This window comes from Atta colombica, unplaced genomic scaffold, assembly GCF_001594045.1.
Source record: "Atta colombica isolate Treedump-2 unplaced genomic scaffold, Acol1.0 scaffold236, whole genome shotgun sequence".
Classification (NCBI taxonomy): Eukaryota; Metazoa; Arthropoda; class Insecta; order Hymenoptera; family Formicidae; genus Atta; species Atta colombica.
This window is the reverse complement of record NW_017259334.1, coordinates 450,994-468,993: the sequence shown is the minus strand read 5'-3', so window position 1 is coordinate 468,993 and position 18,000 is coordinate 450,994. Positions and strand designations below refer to the sequence as shown.

Here is an 18,000-nt window from a genome sequence, read left to right as displayed (position 1 = left end):
AGTAATTTTATTATAAAATTTTGTATGAAATATTTTATCCTCATTAATTTCTGAAATATAATGGAAAGAATATTTTCTAAATTTATTTATTTATGTGATTTATGTATGTATATATAAGGTTTCATTAAAATGGACATTTCGCTTGTGAGTCGGACAGATCAGAAAGTAGTAATAAAGTTCAACTTGGCGTGTTCCGCTAATTGAGTTTCAAGATTTCTTGTGCTATTCGTTAATTTAATTATTATAGGTAGTATAATTCTTTCGCTAAATACATATGTACGTTGAAGTACTGTGATTTGAAGTTACAAAGTAGCGATTGGGGGTGTAACTCAGTGGTAGAGTGTCCGCTTCGCATGCGGAAAGTCCTGGGTTCAAATCCCAGCTCCTCCACAAGCAGTTTTTTTTTCTTATTTCACGATATGTGCGTGACCGCTTTCGCTATAATTTGACGCAAAATCGTAAATGGAGTTGGACATTTAAATATTTAAATAATTTTTAATATTTAAATAAAATTTTATTTATTATTTGCATTATTCATTATTCATTATTCATGCTATTTATATTATTGATATTATTTATTATTTATATTATTTATTATTTTCTTTGCTTATTATATAGATTTTTTTACATAATATGATTCCTCTAATTGTTTTGCATATAAAAGTATTAAGATGGAGATACCAAAAAATCAATAGTTTATATAAGATATTCTTTCAATAAGAAATCATTTTTTACTCGTAGATTAGAATAAAATTAATTATTTTAATCTATATTATTCTATAAGAATGTTATATCTTATTCATAAATATTTGATCATATCTCTGATCATAAATTAATTCGTAATTAATTCTTTTGATTTCTGATAGAAGCTGCTTGAGCTTCACGGGATTGCTTCGACACACAACGATGCGAATTTCATGGATTTTTTGGAGACTGAATTCCTGCAGGAGCAGGTGGACGCAATAAAAGAGATCGCCGATCATGTGACGAATCTGGAGAGAGTCGGGGAAGGTCTCGGTGTCTTTATCTATGACAAGGAGTTAAAAGATTAAAATAATATCGCATCTAAGAGATTTGCCAAAATAATTGAATAAAATATAAAAACATTTAAGTATAGGGGACTTTAGATACCCCATGAGCAAAATGTTAGCAGAATGTCGCCAGATTTGATCAGAAAATGTCAACAGATTGACATCAACTGCAATTGGATTCTTCTTTCGTTCTGTCGACAGAATTGATCTGTTCACATAATCAGACAACAAATTGAAATATCAGAATTTGCTGGCAGAACCTGATATTAATAGATCGACAGCAAAAATCGAATCTGCGTTGTTACTAAATATTTGCAAAAGTACTGCTAGGTGTTCGTTAGTACCTGTTTCTCATTTAAAATTTATCAAACACTATATAATTACATACACACACACATATATACTACATATAAAATATACAGGACGATCCATTTTAATCAATCCAATCATTTCTCGAAATTATTAATGATACGAAAAAATGTTTCAGGTCAAAATGAAACGGTTTCTAGGGGAATATATTTTGGTCACGTTTTTTTTTTAGATGGAAGCATTAAAAAGATATAAAGATATAAAGATTATCTTTTTTAGATGATTTATTTTTTTAAATGCGAATTATATGATTTTTTTTTAATACTTCTATATGTCTTATATATATTATATATCTTATATAATATATATCTTAATACTTCTATATGTAAAATAATTGAAGAAATCATAATATGATTATTTTACATATAGATGGAGATATAAAAAAACATTGATTTACGAAATATTTACTATTGCATGATGTTAATATGTGCCAGAATAAAGTATGACATATTTCGTATTTTGGTTTTTTATATATTTGATTTTAAATATCTCTACTTTAATATATTTTTATATGCAGAATTAGAGGAATTATATTATGTAAAAATATTCATATCTTAATTCTATTTAAAAAGTGCAGATGATCTTCATATCTTTTTGGTGCATCCATCTAGAAAATAAAATGTAATCAAAATATGTTTCCTTTGAAAACTTTTCTATTTTCATTTGAAATATTTTTTTGCATTATCAATCCTTTCCCCAAAGAACCCCAAAGAAAATTCGAGAAAAGTCGTACATTATGTTGCATTATGTTGGTATCTCGAAATGTTATTGATAAGAGAGTAGACCCTTTCTTTATGGATCCCGCGCCTAGTGACGTATTTTCCTTTTTATTATCCCGCACATCACACCTCTAATGACGCATTTCTGCCCTCTCTTATTCCCTCAGACCCTACCACCGATGCATGAAATACCCCCGAGCCTCAAGTCCCTCCAGCCTCTCTACTCTCTTTGGAGCTCCCAGTTTAAAACTGGTCCTTGTATATCCTATTCTATTTGAGAAATCTTATAATATTGCGCCTTTTATTTTATACGGTTTTTTAACTATAAGAAATAGAATTTCGCGTCCATCTAGCGGTAGTAGCGATTTTAATAAAGAATTTAGTTTAACATATTATATCATAATGACTTGCAAAAGACGTATCACACTTTCTGTTGTAAAATGTATAAATTATTGACTTTCAAATTAAGAAAATTGTGTTTGATTTTTGCCGTCAGTCAACAGATTCTAATCAAATTTCTATAACAACAATTTGTTAATATCGTCAGATTTATTATAGATTTTATGTGAAATTTATTGCCTTTCTGGCACCAGAAATTTTTTTTTATAGCGGACTCTGCTCAAAATCTGTCTCTTCAGATTTAATTATTGACGAATAAATATCACGAGAAACATTGATTTGTATAATAAATTCGAATTATTGATATCAATAAAAATATTCGTATTGAGAAAAGATTCTAGATCTGTACGATATATTGATCTATACGAATAGATAGGCGAAGAAGCAGATATTTTAAGCATATATCATTGTTCGTATTTGCACTCTGATTGCAGAGAAAAACATAATATACAGGGTGGATACTAAGGGGATTTTTCCAGCAAAAAACACAATAAAGTAAAACACAATAAAGTGAAACACAATACAGTGTTCAACATATAGCGCTATCCAACAACAGTACAACACGACACAAATATATTGTATATGGTATATAAACAAAAAGTTGGAATTGTATATCGAATATACATGGCTCCTACCTATAAAAAATAAAAATTTCAGTGTGCTGTAAAAATTTGGCAGCTTATTTGAACTTGTTCAAATAACAAACAATTTTATATAGTGCTTCACTTTACGTCTTATTAAGAATATTCTATGAAAAACTAAAAATTTCTAAACAATAATATCACTCTATGTCCCACTACAAATATCTAGGAAAAATTAAGAATTTTCAAGATTTTGTCTCAATCTATACAGTTTTTCTGTACTTTTCCGTAAAATTTTTTTTTCCGTCAGGGGTGTCCCAAATGATGATTAATTTCAAAGATACAGTTAAGTTGAAGGAAAATTTTCAATTTTTACCAAAAATTTCGAAAGCTGCTTGGATTATTTTGCTGAAATTTTGTGTATTTTTTAAAGTTTTATCCAAATATACGTGTATTTATTAGCAGCGATTATTATTATCTAAACATTCTAAGCAATCATAAACCTATAATATATCTTTATTAATGAGAATTCCAATTAGTTCGATTTAACCCAAATGAAAATAAATATCAGAATATAAGTCGAATGTGAGACTGATAATAGCGTAAACGAAGCTTTTAGAAGGAATAGAATATTTATCCAGATATGGTTTTCAAAATTTATTTAGAAAAAACGAAAATTTTCCTTCAACTTTGACATCCGTAGTTTTAAAACTAAGCTGTTTCACACATAATGATATAAAATAAAATCATAAAGTCTTCGTCTTAAATTTATATGTGAGGAATCACCTCTTAAAATCTTATAAAATACTTAGTATTCTATACTTAGTATTTACCCTGAATATAACTAATTAGTGTGATCTTATGCGGCCTCTCGTCGCAGAAATAATCAATTAACTTTATCGTGCAATTATCTAGCAGTTATAACTTTTTGAGATATATCATATTTCTAGGATCTACAAATTGTAATAGCACACGATATTGTACCGTTTTAAATCAAACATTAATAATAATAATAATAATTATTGAGGATCCTAATAATAGTATGTTTTAATTAAGATATTTTGTTTATACCTAATCCCCGATAATATATATATATATATATAATAAAAAAAATAAAACGATCGTTATCTATATCGATTGTGTCAATTTGAGACATAGGATGTCTCAAATTTCGTCAACCGCATTACATTTTCTGTCGTTTTCTCCTATTACTTCCCTTAACTGATACTTCTCCGGTGAAAATAAAAATTGGAATGTAAGACGAATGTAAGGGGAGAGTAACAGATATGTGTGTAAACGAAACTTCTAGGAAGCGAAAATTGAGACAACGTAACATAAGAAACGTAAACGCCTCTTTTACATTTCGTTAATGTCTCAATTTCCTTCTAAAAGCTTTGTTTACGCTATTATCACTCTCATCTCCTACATTTGACTTATACTCTGATTTTTATTTTCACTTGGGTTAAATCGAACTAATTGGAATTCTCATTAATAAAGAATAAATTTATGATTGCTTAAAATGTTTAGATAATAATAATCGCTGCTAACAAATACGCGTATATTTTTTTCGCTTTCGGATGAACCTTATCGATAATATATGACCACGAGTATTATACACATATAGATAGTACTATACTACCACGGCCACGGTTGTATATAACCTTCGCGCGGCGTATATAGATATGTATATGTAGCTCATCCACGCGTAATGTAATTGAACGTGATCGTCTCCTCCTACTGTTGCTGCTGATGAGTGTTTTCAGTTGACGAGATTTCACAATCTTCACGGATCTATGATTTAACATGGCCACAGTAGTAGCTGTCACATCCCTGGAAATCAGCGTTACACAAACGATACGTGGCCCTGCGTTGATGGTTTCGTAATTAGCCTTGTTAGTGCGCCCGTCAGCGCCGAGTCGCGTAAAGATGCATTCATTGTATGTCATCGTCGGTGCACTGCTTAGCGTATCTTCGCTCATCTGCGGGGTAAGCGAATCGTTAACTCTCCGGCAATCTCTTGAAAATGTTAGTGGGTTTTTATGTGCGTATTCACAACGCAAGGAAATCTTTCAGAGCGAGCTCGAGTACGACGGTTGGCTACAATTGAGGTTATGGCACGCGTTCAACGACGATCCGGTACCCGTATTCACAGAACGGGGAAACGTCACTGTGTCCAGCGTGCGTAGCGGTGCGTCCGTCGTCGGGCAGAATGGTCTGCTGCCGGCGCAGATAAATGCTCTGAAAAATCTCGCCGAACACGACGGCAAATATAGACTGAAGGCGCTAGCTCGCATCTCTTCCGGCAGTGAAATCGTGTTCCTTACCTCGGTGCCAGCGGTAAATGAAGAGGCTTGCGAACAAGTCTCTAGAAATTGTCCACGTCCATGTACTGACAGATTTTTCAATAAGGATTAATACTCGTATTCATAGTCAGGCTTTATATTTAAGGCTTCCTTAAATTTATCTTTAGATACTCTATGAATTATTTCATTGACTGCTAAGCATCTAAAGATAAATTTAAGAAAGCCTTAAGTACAAGGTCATTATGAATACGGGCATAAATCTATATACTTGAGGACACTCACCTGAGATAACTTATAGCGAATTTGATCACTTGCATTTTACTCTCTAGAAGTACATATTAAAAACTGTTAAATATGAAATTAAATAAAGTTAAATGTATTTATGTACTAATACTAATCAAATGCATTTATATATTTATGCACCTAGTGCATATTAGTGAGTTGACTTAACTGAATTAGCTATAAAAGTAATTCATGCGAGTATTAAGGCATTTCACCATTAAAATATTCTAATGGTAAATTCAATCACTCGTACTGCACTAAAGTAGTATTAAAAAACTACTTGAATATAAAATCTATCTGAATAAATATTTTTAGCGATTGAATGTCCAATAATATGTTACTTAACAGAATGTTACATGTGTTATTTCATTTTCAAAGTTGATTATATTTTACCATTTTATTTATATAAAGCAGCCTTTAATGTATAAATTAACTCAGTGTAGTGCAAGTGATGCAAATAATTAAATTTATCATTAAAATATTTTGATGGTGAAATGCCTCAACATTAGCATGGATAAATCTTATTCATTTGGATTCACTAATGTACTAGATGGCAATCCATAAATTAATAAAATAACGTAAAGATGCGTTTAACTCTTCTGAAAATCTGTAACAAAAAATTACTATCACTGGGTCTGTAAAATTCATTTAATATAATATTCATTTAATATATATTGATTTAAAAACATTAATTAATTTCGAGAAATTAAAATGACATAATTCATATAAAATAAGGAATGAATACTAAATTTATTTTAATAAGAATAATCCTTTACGGGATCTTGAAAAAATGGAATTGTTTGATATTTTTGTATAAAGTGCTGCAGTTGCTACAATAATAGAATAAAAAAATGAGTAAATTAGTAAAATACAAGTACAAAATACGTATAAGAAAATTAGTAAATATAATAATATATCTTTTATCTTAACATTATTTCACCGATAAAACTGAATTATTATTTTTACTCAGTGGAATCTTTATTATTCAAACAATTATTGCATAGGAGATTCAATAACCCATGTTAACTCTAATATATGTTAATGTAGAATTTATAAAAATATAAACAGGATTGCGAAATTTTTAATAATTTATTAATATAATAATTAATTTTTCTTAAACTTTATTTTAGAATATGTATTGGGCATTTTATTATTTGAGATATTTCATTTTTATTACTCAAATATATAGTGTATAAATATAAAACAGGTTTAATATGCACTACTAGTACATTTAATTGAATTAGTTATTTCATTTGACAATGAATTGTATTTTATTACATTTGAGTACTGATTGTATTGTTTTCAATTTATAGTGCTATCTCCTTGGTTCAGATCTAGAAGATGTCATAACGATATGGTTGGATAGTACAGCAGAGCCGATAGCTGTGAGCATTTCATCTTCGGGACCATGTACGTTAGATAATCCCTTCACAAACATGTGGACCACAAACGTCGTGGTCAGATATCCGGATGGCGGTCCAATTCCCGATACCGCTACGTATATTCAGAAGCTTGAACGAGAACGGGAAGCAAGAGAGAGAGGAGAAACTAAAGATAATCGTTCATTTCTTGCAAAATATGTAAGAATATTTTTGTAAAAGTTTATATACATATGTATATAGAAATTTTATTTCATTTAATTCATTCATTTTTATTACAGTGGATGTATATCGTTCCTTTCTTGATCTTTTTGCTGTTGTCATCCGCGTCGAATCCCGAAGCTGGAAGTGCACAAAGACAATGATCTTATAATAAAAAATAATTTGTGCCTGTGTGTGCATTATACCCTCAAAGAGTGGTCTTGTGGAAACTGTCGAAATTTATAGTATAATTTCATAATGTGATAGAAATAATATTTAAATTATAAATATTACATAATACATATAATTACATTTCTGCTAAAATAAATATAATTATTAAATTGGATATATTGTCCGTATTATTCTAAATACAATAAAATAATAATGTATTGAGTGATACAGTGTGACATCTATAAACAGCAGAGTCAGTTGTAAAATCAATATTCTATCACCGTGCCAATAGTAAGGGCACAACATTGGTAAAGCATACCGCGATAATATAACGCTAGTTCAAAATGGCAGAATTCTCCTTAAACATTCAGAAACACATAAAAGCAAATCTTGTTGTGAGTGGAAAATTTGATGGGTCGCACGCGTGTCTTGCGGCTGCTACACCTGGCGGAACCATTTTGGTGCATAGTCCGCATAGGCAACCGCAAGTCGATTATTCTGATCATAAACAATCGAATAAAAGATTATCATGGAGCGGGGAACTTGCGGAGCTTCAAATTGGCACCGAGGTTCGAATGTGTTGAAATCAGAATGTTATATACAAATTGCTTCACATATAAATAAAATTTTGCACTATTCTATGTTTTTATTTCGTGCCTTCCTTGTACAAAAATCCATATTATCTAGGTAAAGTCATTGTGCACTGGTCGTCTTGGAGAAGACGAAAGGGATATTCTTTTGGTCGGTACTATTTCTCACGTGCTTGCTTATCATGTCGAAGACAATGCTGATGTTTTCTATAAGGAGGTATTGAGTATATAATTTCGAGTTAAGTAAGCAGGATCTAGCTTACGATTACTATACTAATTACTTCAGATGTCGGATGGTGCAAATTGTATGCTTGTCGCAAAAGTTGGGTGGTTGCCGAACCATGTTGTAGTAATAGGTGGCAATTGTTCAGTAACCATCTTAGATGCACATGGAACGGAAATATTTTGGATTGTAATGGGAGGTATTGTTACTTCACTAATAGCGTTTGATTTTGATGGAGATGGAGAAAATGAAGTAAGTATGGAGCGATTCTTAATAATTTAACGTTAATTTTTCACGTTTTTTTTTTCTTATTTAAAATCTGGATTGCTATTGAATCTAAAATCTTGAAGCAATTAAACCAATGTAAAGTAATTCATTTTTTTATCTTTTTTTTATCTTTTTAGTTCTAAAAATTAGAAAAAGATAAATTAAATCGAAATTAAAATTCTATATTGATAGAAGTAGACAAAATTGTTTTTTCCAAATTACCTTATTTTTTTAGTTACTGACAGGTACAACAGATTTTGAAATTAGAGTGCAGAAGAAAGATACTATACTTTGGGAAACTAAGGAAACAGCAGCGATTGTTGTTTTCACTGATCTTCCGAACAGGCAGTTTGCTTATGCTCTGGAAAATGGAACAATTGGTGTCTATGAAGCAGGGCAAAGACTGTGGCGAGTTAAAGTAAAATGCTTAAATACAGGAGAAATTTTAACAATGGCTGCGTTCAGCAGAGAAAGCAGCTTTGCAACTGTTGTAAAATTCTTCAATATGATTGATTTAGATCCATAAGGAATTTAAAAACAAGAACCAATTGTATTGAAGAATTTTATAACAATTTTATAACAAAGCTGTTTTCTCTGCTGAATACAGCCATTGCATTAAACAATCTGATTGAATAATATATTAACTAAACTATGAAAAATTAAATAAGTAAAGGCTAGATCTTATACAATTAGGACTAAATAATATTTTATATGTAAATTTTAGAAACATTTTTTTTTTTAACTATTGATCGATTATTGTCGGACTTGAAATCATGAATTTAAAGAGAAGTTGAAATAATAATACATATAGATATTACAAATTAAATTGATCGTTAAGTTAATAATAATGTTAATTTGCAAAGAACTTATTGCGAAAAATATTATCCTAACCAGGATTTTAACTTGAAAATTGTATATATATTATTACTTCAGCTTCAGTTTGTAATTGCATTTCAAATTATCTGACAGTGATTGGTATACATCACATAGCAATTTATATAACTGAAAGATGCTTTTAAAAAATTTATATAATTACATAAAATAATTATATTTGTATATAATAATATTTACATAAAATATTATGATGCTAAGATCTAGCTTCGACCTTGGTCCTTCTTTATTTATTTAATCTGAATTTATTTCAGTCAAAGCATAAAGTAATATCTGTAAACACTTTCGACATAAACGGAGATAATGTATTGGAGCTGATCACTGGTTGGAGCAGTGGAAAAGTAGATGCGAGGACGTACAATACTGGTGAGGTCATATTCAAGATTCAGCTATCATCCAGCGTGGCAGGCATAGTAGAAGCTGATTATCGAAGAACGGGTAAACCCGATCTCGTGGTAGTTTCTACCAATGGCGAAGGTAGTTTCTACCAATGGCTTGAAACTCGTTTTTTCTACTAAATAGCTATGATTCTTGCTGCAATATTTTTATTTGGCTCTCACGTTTTTGTAGTACGTGGATACAGTGCTGGCTCTGCCATGCAAGCTCCGGAACCCGGCGAGATAATTCGTGAACTATTAGCCAAGAAGCAGGCACTTCAGATGGAATTGCGACAGAGGGCTGCAACGGGTTCTAGTATGTATTATGGATCGAGATTAGCCATTAGCCTATTAACAAAAAAGGGCGCAGCTCGCGTCGCGCTTGCAGCTGGACCTGGGCTTCTGGTAATATGCTACATATGTACAGGACGCATCTCTGAATTCTAACTAATATAATATCAATGTTATAATTGTACACTTAACAATATAAATACAATATAAATAAATAATACATAATAGTAATAATAGTAATAATTGTAATAGTTACATTGTTGAATGTGAAATTATAATATTGATAATTAGATTACTATTAATTGATTGATATTTATTGGAAACTCGAGTTCCTTTGTATCACAGATTCTTTGATTTCTTCAATTTTAAAATAAATAGAAATAAATTTTCCTCAAAAATGAAATATCCATTAATTAAATTCGCGAGATATTGTAAACGTAAAATAATATTTAGGTATATTGCGCCATAGTCTTTGCCGAAGGTGTTTTTGAGGGCGAAACACTGGTCACGCATCCCAATCGGCCGCAAGGGGAGTTAGAGATCGCACTTTATCCTGCCAAGAATGATCCCGTAGATATTCACGTTAAGGTTTATGTTGGACCTCCCGGTACCGATCTATTACAGGTCTTCGATAATTGTTGCAATATAACTCTAGTGAAAATATTTCTCATATTATCTCATAATATTTTTAAGAATTATATATTTTGTTATATATTTAAAATTTTTGAGGGGTAAATTTTTGAAAAAATATTTGATACTTTTTCTTAGATTTTATAAATTATCTTTAGAAAATATAGAATAAGAGATTTTAGAAAACTTTAAGTATATTTCAAAATGTATATGTATAAAAAATTCTAGAAAAGATGTAAATCTTTTTAGCATTTCCGACATTTTTTAAAAAGTTATAAAATTCATACAGAAATTCTGAAAAATTCTGAAAACTTATATTAAAAAATCTAAAAAAAATTTCATCAGGTAAATCATGTAAATTTCAGACTGTAACAATTTTAAGTTTGATAGGTCTTTGAAATAACACGACAGTTGCCAAGATTTTGTATGTACGAGCGTATTCCGAAACCGCAACTTGTTCCGGAAGAATTGTCGAGTAATGGTGTTGAGATGGATGTGAGTGAACATTTAAACATTGTTGAGTTTTGATTTTAACTTCTAAAAGTTCTTAACGTTAAAGATGAAACAATGCGTAATCCAATTTTGTAGATCGCGGAGAGACCGCAGCGAATCGCTATCTGGCTGAATCAGAGTATCATCATGGGAGAGGAACTAGAGGTTGCAGAAGGTGGTCCGAATGCCGGATGCATCGAAGTGTGGCTTCGTGGGATGCGGGACAACAAAGTGCATTGTTTTAAATCGAACGCCAGTGGAAAAGTGATAATTCAGACGGATGATCCAACGTTCGCTGGCGACATTATTCAATCTCTGACTATGTATTTAGGCGTCAGAGATCTAACTTCAGAAGCCACGTTTCCTACGGAAGAGAAGAGAATATTAGACGCGTTGGAGCGTGTCAAGGGTACACCATTAAGAAAGAAGTGATAGAAATGTGAACTGCATCCTGATGAAAATATTTCTTAGAATTCTTCATATAATTTTTATTATATAAATTTTAAAATTTTTGTAACTAACTTTTGTAATTTTATAACTTTTTAGAAAATGTCTCATTTTTTTATATGAATTAAAACGAATTAAGGTATTTTTTTTAGAAATTTTCTAAATTTAAAATATGACAAATTCTTAGAAATGTTATAAAAAAACTTTCATCAGGATGATCTCCACCGCCAATCAATTCTTTTTTGAACGATTATTTTTTCAATCTTTCGAGCTTTTGCTATTGTAAAAACCGTTTTGATACATATACATCGATATTTTTCAGGCTTGAAGGAGGTTGATGCGCGACTCCAAGCGGAAGCTGCAGGTGGTGCCAATCTTTTGAAGAGTATTGTGATTCGTTTAGAAGATGCTAGAATTCTCGAGAATATTAACGATATGCGAAAGAGACTGATGCAATTAAAAAACATCAATGGCGATTTAATTCGAGAGCACGAGATTCGACTGAACAGTCATCGAGAACTCGCGGCTAGTTTAAAAGAATTGAACATTGGAGTGCAGCGTGCAGCAAGACTCAGAGGTAATGTCTTTATCGCATGATCATTACTCTTTCTATTTCTTAATTATATTTATTCTTGCAGTTGGAAAAGCTGCTTCCAATGCAGTAACTCGTTGTAGAACGGCGATACAGGATGAAAATCCGAAAGCCCTTGCACTTGCGATAAGACATGGCTAGAAAGATCCTTGCAGAAGTTCAATTTATTGCTGGCCAATTTAATAGTGAAAGATAATGCTTAATTATTTATTTCGAATATTAAAAGCACTGAATACTAGTAATCAATCATTACCTTCAAGTATCAAATTTTTATTAAATTAAATAAAATACAGAACTCTCGTTATTAAATAGAGTTGCTAGATTAATAGATAAGAATCGAATAAAGATATCAAATTTAGAATAAGTAATTAGAGAGTTACATGTACTAAGATTAAGTAAGAAAAATTACAAGTTTCATATAGGCTACGAAATTGAGCTACGATATTAAATTTTTATAAAGGAAATATATCTTCAGGTTAGTTCTTATACTCAATATAATTACCAATTTCGCAATTACATTACGATTACAATTACATTTTTTTTTAAACAGATATTTTAGGACTGCTGGCATTGTCTGTATTATTGATAAAGATGAAAGTATGAAATATTGTTGTGAATTCGTGCATACCAGTAACTTTTTTTACAAATATTTATTAAACAGTTAAAATATAATCTTTTTGTACAGTGTTCTCTCTCGATGTTTAGTAGAATAAAATTATTATTTAGTCTTGGATTTAATTTAACGATTACAATAAATTTCCGCGAGCAGAAATGCTAAATCTTCTTCTTAATGGAGGAGGTGACGGTCGACGGAGAGTATTTATGGTTCCGTCTGTGGAGGCTCTCAGTCTAAAAGATGTCTGATGACTGCTGTGTAATTCGGTCAGCAATCTTAATATATTCATGAATACGGCCGTGACCTGTCAAATGAAAAATAATCGTGAATTGTCATGGCCACCGTTACATAAAGATTCGATATTATCATTTAAAAGAGAAATATATCTTTTAATAACATGAACGTTATCACTCCCACGTTTCTATTTCTTTTTGCTTTGTATATGTTGCGTGATTATGATACATACAAAATCAATTACTGTATATTTCTCATCTCCTCGCTATTTTTTAAGCATTTTTTAAGCATTTTTTTCATCCGCAAACAAGATTATAAAATACTCTAATGTGAATCTTATTTCTTTGCAAACTTGCAACGTAATTTTTATATATTAAACAAACGTGAATTACATTAATGAAATTATTATTAAACCTATTAATAGAAAATTAATATTAATATTTTATTAAAATTACAAAAGAATTATATTTTAGATATAAACGGTTTTGTTTCTAATCTTATTGTATCTTAGATACTTCATTTTATATTCGTATTAAAAAATCAGAGAGAATTAACTTTATATAATATATTTCATAATTTTATTACTTAAAATTTTTATTAAATTTCAAATAAAATTTTATGAGAATCTGTTTAGAACAAAAAACAATATTTTATTTTTAATTGTTCCCAAAAACTTTGTATAAATAATTTTTATCATTCCAATACTTGATTATCGCAAAATACTGAAATGCGTCGATCTCCTACCACGATCGTCATTACAATGCGTAGATAAAAACACTAAAATGCTGTTGTTCGTATCGTATGCCTTGAGACCGAGCGATATAGATTTGTTTGTGGTCCCGCGATCACGCGCAAACGCCATGACACACAGAGTAAACAATCGTTTAGAATAATAATCTTCGTTTACGATTAGTTGATATGTTAACTGCATCGGATATTTGTTCTGTGTTCATTTATAGCCTATTGATTTTTTTCGAAGCAAGAATTTAAGCTGAATCGTTCTTTTCAGATTTAATAAAAAATTAATTAATTTTTATCTTTTTAATTTTTTTCTTTTATAAAAAAAATACTGTAGGATTAGTTAATGAATTTTTAGAACGAGTAATGTACAATATTTGTGAATAATATATTATTATTTCCAATAGTTTTTTCACGAGTTCAATACTTAGTATTTTTTTCAACATTGTTGAATATTAGAAAAACAATATAACTCAATCCCTTAAATTAAATAATTTGTTATTTTTAACTTTTAAAAGATTTCTCTACTTTATTCTTTATATTCTTCGTACTACCGTTTACTTTATTGTTTACTTTATTTTTCTCATATATTTTTGTAATTTTATTTTTTTTTATTTTCTTGTCGTTACTCTTAATTTTATATGTATTCTTAGAGGGTTCAATCTAAAACGTTAATAGAGACTATTTCTTTTATTTTACGTTTTACACGATGTCGAATCGATCGAATATGTATATACGCAGATCATTACCTGATCAACCGATTCCCTTACGGAAATCTCGTGGAAAGCGTGAGCCTCGATTTCTTTTGCCCTTTTCTGGCCTTCTAGGGCAGATACCACGCGTTCACCCGGAGAGCAGGAGAGATCGGCCTTGTTTCCCACAAGCAGCACGATCGGTGGCACCTTTCTGCCTCTTCTCGCGTGTGATACCAAAAACCTGAAAGTACATATAACGTGTATACACTTCGCGCATTTGAACGCGCAATTTAACACCATAAAATGCAATTATTTCGCATTTTACTTTTTCCTAATAAAATATGTAGGGAAAGAAAAAGCAACATACCTTAGGCGAGAAGTTTCATCGAAGCTGACTCGGTCCGTTACCGAATAAACGATAACTATCACGTCGGCCCATCGTAATTTCGACTCGACGGAGGCAGGTGGATTTCCGGAAGGATCCGCTATTTCCCACGAAGATCCCAGATGATTGTCGACTCGATAGATTCTGTCCGTGGTGCAATCGTATTCGCCTATGAAGCGTTTTGTGGCGAATCGCACGGCTAAAGCTGATACCAGAATCAAAGTAAAAATAAGATATATTAGTAAATAATTAGTAAATAATAAACTAAACTGTCAAATTTAATACATTGTTTTAGTTAAATTAACTTGTTGATATAAGAGTAGCGATCTATAGAAATTATGTTGCATGTTAAATATAGAAATGGTTGCATAAATACTCAAAGATGCATCTTCATATGACATGAATGTCTAGCGTAAAAAAGAACATGGAAGAGTTTTTTATAATAACAATTTGATAATTGCATATATACATATATTGAAAAAAATATAGTCAATTTTAATAAATATTTAGTTGAATACTGTCAACTAAATATTAAATATAAAAATATATCATTTTTCGTATTGAACAAATATTTACTTACTGTAAGGAAAATTCAGTTGGCAGTATTGAACTAAATATTTATTAAAATTAACTATATTTTTTTCTCAGTGTATATATTATAATAATGCCAATTTGATTGTTGTAATTTTTTATGAATATAATGATACGTAAACACTGAGATTGCACTAAGGTTGGGAAAATTTACTTAAAAATTTACTTAAAAAAATTTTTTTTTAATTTTGCAAATGAGAATGGGGAAAAGTTAAAAAAATTTATATTAAAAAAATGAATACATCATTATATAAAACATAAAATATCATAAAAATTTTATATAGTTTTAAAGATATTTGCTGAAAATGATAAATCCTTTTTTTTTTCGAAAGAGAATGTTTCAACCCCTAAACTTTGAGACACGCTGATAAAAAAATATAGGTTTAATATCATCTGATACTCTACATATCCAAAATCCATGTAAAACTTTCCGATGATTTCTTTGTTAGTTAAATTAATAGCAATTAAATTGAGTAGGAGCAATGGCGACCTCCTTTATCACGATTAAAAATAACTCCATTTTTTGGTATAATTTCACATGATGAATTTAACAGTGTAGAAAATAAAATAATAATAATAATAATAATAATTCAAATTGCACACATTTTGCTTATTACTATCTTCTTGGCTTTAGGAATATCTTCTTCGCAAAGTTTAATAAAACAATTTATGTTTATTTATTTATTATGTAAACTTTCATTGATTGAAAGAATGAATCATTAATAATTTCAGTTGCTTTGTGTGTGTGTGTGTGTGTGTGTGTGTGTATGTGTGTGTGTGTGTATATATATATATATATATTTTACGTTATCCATTGAAGAAACTGTTATCGATTACTCAGTTACTCACCTGATTTGCCGACGCCTGGTTGGCCCAGTAAGATCACTTTGACAGTCTTGAAAGTGTCCTTGTTAAGGCCGAGGCTCCAGCAGATTGGAGGACTATTTCTCTTCTTGAGAGCGGATGCTAACGGCGGACTATCACTATCCATGTCTTTATCGCCACTGATCCCTCCGTAGGGTGTCCCATCGATTATGAACCCCCTTCGTATGATGATATTTAATGGATGCATTATTCATAGCAATTTGTCGTACTCTTCTTGAAGGGTGGGGGCGTAATAAACAATACACGCGCAACACGTCATTGTAACTGCGTCATTAACTATTATTAGTATAACGTATATTACGTTATAGAATCTATAAGTACATAAATTGCAAAAAAAAAAACGCATAACGCATAAGTGATAAACGTCATAAAATTTTATTCCCAGATTCTTCCGATTTCATTGCAAGACTATCCGGATCGCGTAACCTCAGCTGATCGTGAGGAAATTATTGAGCCATCGTATTTGGCACGCACGTGCCGTCGCATTACGTCGCGACGATTGTTGTTGTTATTTTACGTAAGACCTTAATGGCTCGAGGGACTCTCCTCGATGACTTTTATCACTTCATATTATACGTCTTGGCTTTCACGCCGCGTTTCTTCCGCAGACACGGCGCCGACCGCGAGACGCTCGGCTGATCGTCATCGGCTCGTCGCCTTGTTGCGTTACTTACATCGCATTGAGTCGCATCGCAGTTCGATGCACTTGCTCGTACACTTGTCTCGTCCGTGAACGTATATTGCGACTAATTGTTTACTACTATGTTCAGCACCGCATTGCACTAAATACAATGTTCTTCTTCTCTCTCTTCGTCTTCCTTCGTACCTTATTTTCTCGTGAAAAACGTTTTCAAATGCGATTTTCATAATGCGAAATTGTATATCTAATTTGAGTTATTATTATTTTTAATCATTTCTATAGGTCGCCGCTGCTTTTACTTAATATGTTGAAAATTTAATTAAAACATTAAAGTCAGACAATTTAATTTTAAAAATGTATTAAATTTGTCTCAAATTTAGTTAATTACTTACTAAATTTACTAAGTGCATTTACGCGGCGTTATTGATTATAAATATCTTTTATTTCGCATTTACTCTCACCTGGTGACTATAACTATGTTATTTAACATCCTCCTTATAATAAAAGTATCGACGAAATAGCTTTAATTTTCTCCTTGATATAATTATAATTAGTGTATATATAGCTTTCATTTTTCTTCTCGGTATAATCGTAATTTTTGACCAATTACTTATAAGCAAGTAATTGCTTAACTGCTGATACTCTGATAAAATTCGTAAAATATTTTGCCTTCTAGCTTGATTAAAATAGACATGTTTTCTAAATTTTAATCAAGCTCGAAAGCAAAATATTTTAACATGAACATAAATACAGACATAAATTAAATAGACATATTTAATATAGACATAAATATTTTCTAAATTGTAATCAAGCTGAAAGGCAAAATATTTTACAAATTATATCACTGTATCAGCAGTTAAGCAATTAGATTTGCTTAAAAATAATTATAGTTAAGTTCTCTACAGAAAAATATTATAGATTCTTCTACACGTGTACCAAGCTGCCAGATAAGTCTCTGACGATTTTGCTAAGAGTAGGATA

General features: G+C 30.6%; 4 protein-coding genes and 1 non-coding gene across 5 annotated transcripts in view; 4 read left to right on the top strand and 1 right to left on the bottom strand.

Annotated features, from left to right (window-relative positions):
• The window catches only part of LOC108688587 (soma ferritin-like), a 4,155-nt gene extending 2,621 nt beyond the window's left edge, over window positions 1-1,534 (top strand). Inside the window, exon 3 of the mRNA XM_018194898.1 lies at window positions 867-1,534. Within this exon, the coding sequence (XP_018050387.1) occupies window positions 867-1,052 (186 nt within the window). The 3' untranslated portion in view covers window positions 1,053-1,534. The remainder of the gene's footprint in view (window positions 1-866) is intronic.
• Window positions 319-390, top strand: Trnaa-cgc. The gene has a single exon. It is a non-coding gene; the product is annotated as a tRNA-Ala (tRNA).
• A 3,315-nt stretch (window positions 1,535-4,849) lies between the features above and the next one.
• Window positions 4,850-7,610, top strand: LOC108688572 (ER membrane protein complex subunit 10). Its single transcript, XM_018194880.1, has 4 exons — window positions 4,850-5,085; window positions 5,173-5,436; window positions 6,998-7,264; window positions 7,345-7,610. Exons 1-4 carry the CDS (start codon window positions 5,026-5,028, stop codon window positions 7,426-7,428), a joined length of 675 nt encoding a protein of 224 aa, XP_018050369.1. The 5' UTR covers window positions 4,850-5,025; the 3' UTR covers window positions 7,429-7,610.
• A 148-nt stretch (window positions 7,611-7,758) lies between these two features.
• LOC108688571 (Bardet-Biedl syndrome 2 protein homolog) lies at window positions 7,759-12,376 on the top strand. Its single transcript, XM_018194879.1, has 11 exons — window positions 7,759-8,004; window positions 8,123-8,242; window positions 8,312-8,500; window positions 8,751-8,933; window positions 9,661-9,883; window positions 9,977-10,188; window positions 10,528-10,698; window positions 11,095-11,199; window positions 11,293-11,605; window positions 11,966-12,220; window positions 12,282-12,376. Exons 1-11 carry the CDS (start codon window positions 7,780-7,782, stop codon window positions 12,374-12,376), a joined length of 2,091 nt encoding a protein of 696 aa, XP_018050368.1. The 5' UTR covers window positions 7,759-7,779.
• Window positions 12,377-12,981: 605 nt separating this feature from the next.
• LOC108688607 (ras-related and estrogen-regulated growth inhibitor) lies at window positions 12,982-16,485 on the bottom strand. Its single transcript, XM_018194934.1, has 4 exons — window positions 16,344-16,485; window positions 14,886-15,108; window positions 14,573-14,759; window positions 12,982-13,155 (listed from the first exon to the last, which is right to left on the bottom strand). The coding sequence occupies exons 1-4, from the start codon at window positions 16,483-16,485 to the stop codon at window positions 12,982-12,984; spliced, it is 726 nt and encodes a 241-aa protein (XP_018050423.1).
• Window positions 16,486-18,000: the final 1,515 nt, after the last annotated feature.